This window comes from Bos mutus, unplaced genomic scaffold (genome assembly GCF_027580195.1).
Source record: "Bos mutus isolate GX-2022 unplaced genomic scaffold, NWIPB_WYAK_1.1 CTG249, whole genome shotgun sequence".
Classification (NCBI taxonomy): domain Eukaryota; kingdom Metazoa; phylum Chordata; class Mammalia; order Artiodactyla; family Bovidae; genus Bos; species Bos mutus.
The window spans coordinates 1-6,152 of record NW_027219754.1 but is presented as its reverse complement, the minus strand read 5'-3'; the positions used below and the strand labels follow the sequence as shown (position 1 = coordinate 6,152).

At 38.2% G+C, this 6,152-nt stretch overlaps 1 protein-coding gene across 1 annotated transcript; it reads left to right on the top strand.

Moving 5' to 3' along the window:
* Nucleotides 1-426: 426 nt before the first annotated feature.
* LOC102272933 (olfactory receptor 4C16) lies at nt 427-1,360 on the top strand. Its single transcript, XM_005910199.2, is given in 2 exon segments — nt 427-1,113; nt 1,115-1,360. Coding segments are annotated over 2 exon segments (933 nt in total).
* The last annotated feature ends 4,792 nt before the right edge of the window (nt 1,361-6,152 follow it).

Below are 6,152 nucleotides of genomic sequence, written 5' to 3'. Positions count from 1 at the left end.
TTTTCTTTCTCAAGATCACTTTGGCTATTGGAGTTTTTTTGTATTTCCATACAAATTGTGAAATTATTTGTTCTAGCTCTGTGAAGAATACTGTTGGTAGCTTGATAGGGATTGCGTTGAATCTATATTCTTTAGGCAAATTTAATGAGAATCATGTAAATTACACAAATGGTTGTATTTGAAGAGTGCTATAGAAAAGTTTACTTTTTACAATCTTACAAGGGACTCATAATGACCCCATGAAGTTGTCATTACAAATTAAGTGTTGAGGTGCCTTAGAAACCACAACTAAAATGTCCATGGTGAAGAATATTTATCTCATTTAAAATATTCCAAAAAATCACACCTCACACCATGAATTAATTCTTTTCTATATTTTGCAGATAAAGCATTTAACACCCATCCCTTCTCTGCATTGATAAGATCATGCAGCTGAATAATAATGTGACTGAGTTTATTCTGCTTGGGTTGACACAAGATCCTGTTAGGAAGAAAATAGTGTTTACCACTTTCTTGATTTTCTATTTGGGGACCTTGTTGGGGAACTTTCTGATTATTACTACCATCAAGACCAGCAGGGCACTTGGGAGTCCAATGTATTTCTTCCTTTTCCATTTATCTTTGTCTGATACCTGCTTCTCTACATGCATAGCCCCTAGGATGATTGCAGATGCCCTTTTGAAGAATGCCACTATCTCTTTCAATGAGTGCATAGTCCAAGTTTTTTCATTTCATTTCTTTGGCTGCCTGGAGATCTTCATCCTTGTCCTCATGGCTGTTGACCGCTATGTGGCCATCTGTAAGCCCCTGCACTACACAACCATCATGAGTCATCGAGTCTGTGGTGTGTTGGTGGCTGTGGCCTGGGTGGGGTCCTGTGTGCATTCTTCAGCTCAGATTTTTCTGGCCCTGAGTTTACCTTTCTGTGGTCCCAATGTGATTGATCATTATCTATGTGACTTGCAGCCTTTGTTACAACTTGCCTGTACAGACACCTATGTGACCAACCTACTCTTGGTGTCTAACAGCGGGGCCATCTCTACAGTGAGTTTTGTTATGCTGATGCTCTCCTATGCTATCATCTTACATTCTCTGAGAAACCACAGTGCTGAGGGGAAGAAAAAAGGCCCTCTCCACCTGCATTTCCCACATCATTGTGGTCATCTTGTTCTTTGGTCCTTGCATATTTATATACACTCGCCCTGCAACCAGCTTCCCCATGGATAAGATGATAGCTGTGTTTTACACACCTGGAACACCTTTGATCAACCCTCTGATTTATACACTGAGGAATGCAGAAGTGAAAAATGCCATGAGGATGTTATGGAGCAAGAAGTTGGTCTCAGATGACAAAAAATGAATGGAAGTTTCAAAGTGTTCTTCATAGTTTGGATTGATCTAAAAGAAGCTCATAGACAATAATATCCTCTTATTGTGGAGTTAATATAATCCTAACTCGTAGTGTGAATATTACTTCCTTTAGTAAAATGGGCAATGTGCCCACACATGCTAGTTAGTATTGAGTCAAATATTTGTAGAACTGACAGCATCAGGTAAACACAGTCATGTAAGACCATGGTCTTAGTTATTCACTGCTGTCTCTGCCTCTCTTGTCTGTCTAATATCGCTGTGGTTTTGATCTACTGTTTTCCTCCCTTTCATTGACTTCTGGATTTCTCTGCTTAACATTACACTATATGATTTTATCTATAGCCTGACATATTTTTGTCTCAAAGAGTTTATTTCTTAGATACTGTGATCAAATGTCTGATCATGGACCTTCAACCTGGTTGTTCTTACTGACTTCAGCATAAATCAACAGGTTCAAATGATAATAGTATATACATATTATAAAAACAAAATATTTAATCTAAGAAACCTCTCTTCTTTTTCTTGGGTTATAGTTCAAAATTTTTTTTTTTTTTGTATATTTGCCTAGTTGTTCTAGAAAAGTGACAGAACATTATGAGAAAATTCACCCTTTTGTAATATTTTTTCCTTAGGGGTTGACCTCATATTAACATTCTTTCTGTAAAAAAAAAAAAAAAGAAAGAAAGAAAGAAAAACAACTTTTTGCTATTAAAATGATTCCTTCTATTTTGAGGGATCTATTAAGTTTTATCTTGAGCCATACCAATTATAATAGTATGTTTAAATATTACTTTATTATGATTATAGCATAGAAGCTGTAAATTAAAGAAGATATATTTACATTAGCTTTAAAGAAATGTGTACATGTCGTCAATGGTAGGGAATTTATAAATAAAAGTTAATTGAATAAAAACATTATAACCCAGAGGAGAGTATTTAGGCTTTGAAACATAGTTATACCACATATATGAATTGTTTTAGTGAGTTTTAAGACAATATAGAAAGTAGAGTAACTTAAGAAAGACTGAGATATTTGGATGAAAATTAAATGTATCCAGTGGAGATGGATATCATCTTTCACCATTCATTATCACTGAAATCTCTAATTGCATGGTCATTAAGAAATTTTCTGATTTGTCTGATTTCTTATTTGTATTTTCATCCATATAGAAAATTCAATAAGCGTATTTTTGTTTATTTGGAACTTCTATTCCTATTTATAAGCTAATAATTTTATTATGAGTACTAAATTTGCTTTTCTTTCATTGTACCCATAATTTTATATTTTTTATCTTGAGAAAAGGACCAGTGTGGAAATGGAAACTTGTGAATTCTGCAATGAACTCTAGCACCTTTCTATACACATTTTTTTTTTTTTCCAGTTCAGTTCAGTCACTCAGGTGTGTCCGATTCTTTGCGACCCCATGAATCGCAGCACGCCAGGCCTCCCTGTCCATCACCAACTCCCGAAGTTCACTCAGACTCACGCCATCAAGTCAGTGATGCCATCCAGCCATCTCATCCTCTGTCGTACACTTTTCCTCCTACCCCCAATCCCTCCCAACATCAGAGTCTTTTCCATTGAGTCAACTCTTTGCATAAGGTGGCCAGAGTACTGGAGTTTCAGCTTTAGCATCATTCCTTCCAAAGAAATCCCAGGGCTGATCTCTTTCAGAATGGACTGGTTGAATCTCTTTGCAGTCCAAGGGACTCTCAAGAGTCTTCTCCAACACCACACTTCAAAAGCATCAATTCTTCAGCACTCAGCCTTCTTCACATTCCAACTCTCACATCCATACATGACCACTGGAAAAACCATAGCCTTGACTAGATGGACCTTTGTTGGCAAAGCAATGTCTCTGCTTTTCAATATGCTATCTAGGTTGGTCATAACTTTTCTTCCAAGGAGTAAGCGTCTTTTAATGTCATGGCTGCACTCACCATCTGCAATGATTTTGGAGCCCCCCAAAATAAAGTCTGGCACTGTTTCCACCGTTTCCCCATCTATTTCCCATGAAGTGATGGGACCAGATGCCATGATCTTCGTTTTCTGAATGTTGAGCTTTAAGCCAACCTTTTCACTCTGCACTTTCACTTTCATCAAGAGGCTTTTTAGTTCCTCTTCACCTTCTACCATAAGGGTGGTGTCATCTGCATATCTGAGGTTATTGATATTTCTCCCGGCAATCTTGATTCCAGCTTGTGCTTCTTCCAGCCCAGCGTTTCTCATGATGTACTCTGCATAGAAGTTAAATAAACATGATGACAATATACAGCCTTGACCTACTCCTTTTCCTATTTGGAACCAGTCTGTTGTTCCATGTCCAGTTCTAAGTGTTGCTTCCTGACCTGCATATAGGTTTCTCGAGAGGAAGGTCAGGTGGTCTGGTATTCCATCTCTTTCAGAATTTTCCAGTTTATTGTGATCCACACAGTCAAGGCTAATCCTTCACAGTTTTTATTAATCACATCTGCTACAGTAAATAAGTCATCTGTGCTATGACATTCTATTCCCTTTGGATTTCTTGATATGTCATTATATGAAACAAAACTAATAAATATATATTTAAAAAATAGAAAATTCTGTTAAACGTGCTGCTGCTGCTGCTAAGTCACTTCAGTCATGTCTGACTCTGTGTGACCCCACAGACAGCAGCCCACCAAGCTCCCCCATCCCTGGGATTCTCCAGGCAAGAACACGGGAGTGGGTTGCCATTTCCTTCTCCAATGCATGAAAGTGAAAAGTGAAAGTGATGTCGATCAGTTGTGTCTGGCTCTTAGCGGCCCCATGGACTGCAGCCCACCAGGCTCCTCCGTCCATGGGATTTTCCAGGCAACAGTACTGGAGTGGGGTGCCATTGCTTTCTCCGAAGAATGTGCTGAGCTACCCTTAAAAATATATTCCCTTTCCTTATAAATTCCCATTAAAATAAGGAAAAAATCATAAAATTAGGTGTCAAAGCACATGACAGAAAGAACCAGACAGGAAATACCAGTTGGTAAAAGATTTTCACGTGTGTTTTGAAACATAAATATGAGTGGTAAGTAACTAAGTAACTTGGCAAAGTAGAAGTTACAACCATCTGAGAAAAGAGGTAAGTAAGACCATCAAGTTCCACAAAAAGTAGGCATGAAACATACATTGAATTACATAAAGATTATTTCCCCAGGTTACTTTCTGCTAGTCAGGTGACACTTCCTCTATTCCATCCCACCAAAGATTGGAGGTCTATTATTTTTTAAAAATGAACAAAAGTGTTCCTGATATCACTGTGGAGGGCAGTGATAAAATGCACAACATAATGTACAGAGAGATTAAGTGAAAATCTACATAGGAAAATGTGAGATCCTTTCTTCTCAGGGCTCCCAGGATGTCAGCAGTCAGTATACATCATAAGCTCACCATTTCTGGGACTAGGCACAAAGCCCAAGTAAAAGAATGGAACTGTTTGTTTGTTTTGTTTGGGGTTTTTTGGTGAGGGAATAAAATATAAGATCTGTATTATATACTCTAATTACCTTAAAATAATTATACCTTCAAATATGTACTCATTGCCTATAACATGTGTAGATTCCAAATGAGGTTTTTGTTGTTGTTGTTAACTTCCTCTGCCTTAAACATAAATAGTTTCTGCTTTCAGGTAAGATGGCAAGACTGGTGAATGGGAAGATAGAGTGATAGAGACCTGCCTTCAGATGAAAGGAAGAGGGGATGGTCACACATTGGGCCTAGCAACTTCTCTATTTTCCTCGATAATTTAGCTCTGATCCTACATCTATAACACTCATGCTCTGTAGCTGACTAGACCATTTTCTTACAACTTTCTAAGGTTAGTGGTCATCTATTAATATCTAGTTATTGACCTAAAACTATATAAAGGTCCTCATCTTTTTTTTCTGCCAAGGAAACAAACATTATATTTTTGCCTATCATTTATGCTATTCAAAACAGATTTTCCAGTGAATGTTCATTTCCCATGTGCTGTTTAACATGAAAGAATGCTAAGCAGAATTTAGTTGTTTTACTTCTTGCATATTAAAATTGCATTTATCACTTTAGAGAAAATAAATCAGGCACTGGGGTTCAATCAGGCTCACTTATTTATAGAAAATAAAGAATGTATTGCCGGGGTCCAGCCCCGGCTGATCCAGGGTATTCCAAGGAGAGACGGCATCGGCGAGGATCAGGAAACAACTGCTTAATTAAACGTTAATTAAAGATATAAAAAGTAATAGAATGAGGATAGCTCAGTGAGGAAATTCAGTGGAGAAAAGAGGCTGAGTAGCTTGGTTTACGCAGGAGACCAATAAAACTTCAAGACAAGAAGTTTGCACCACTTACGTAGGCTGCAGGCATCCTTCCGTTCTCCCAAAGGAGAGGAGACACTGAGGCCTCCCTGGTCGGATCTTAGAAGCCCAGGCATAATTAGCAAGCATGGCGGGTTCCGCTCTCCAGATGGAGACTCAGCCAGAATTTGAGAGAAAGAGCGACATGGGGAGACCAAGTTTCGGTGAACAAGGCCCGCACTTTATTTTCCAAAGTAGTTTTTATACCTAAAGTTGTGCATAGAGGATAATGGGGGAACGGGTGGAGTCATGCAGGGACAGCAGTTCCTGGTCCTAATCGAAGCCAGGCTTTCAAACTTATCATATGCAAAAGTTCAGGTGAATTACATCATCTTCTGGCCAGGAGGCCTGTTAACATTTTAAGAAACTTATCTTTCTCTAAAGGTGATTATTCCAAAGTCAGGCACCAGCCTTCAAAAAAGCACTGGACAAAG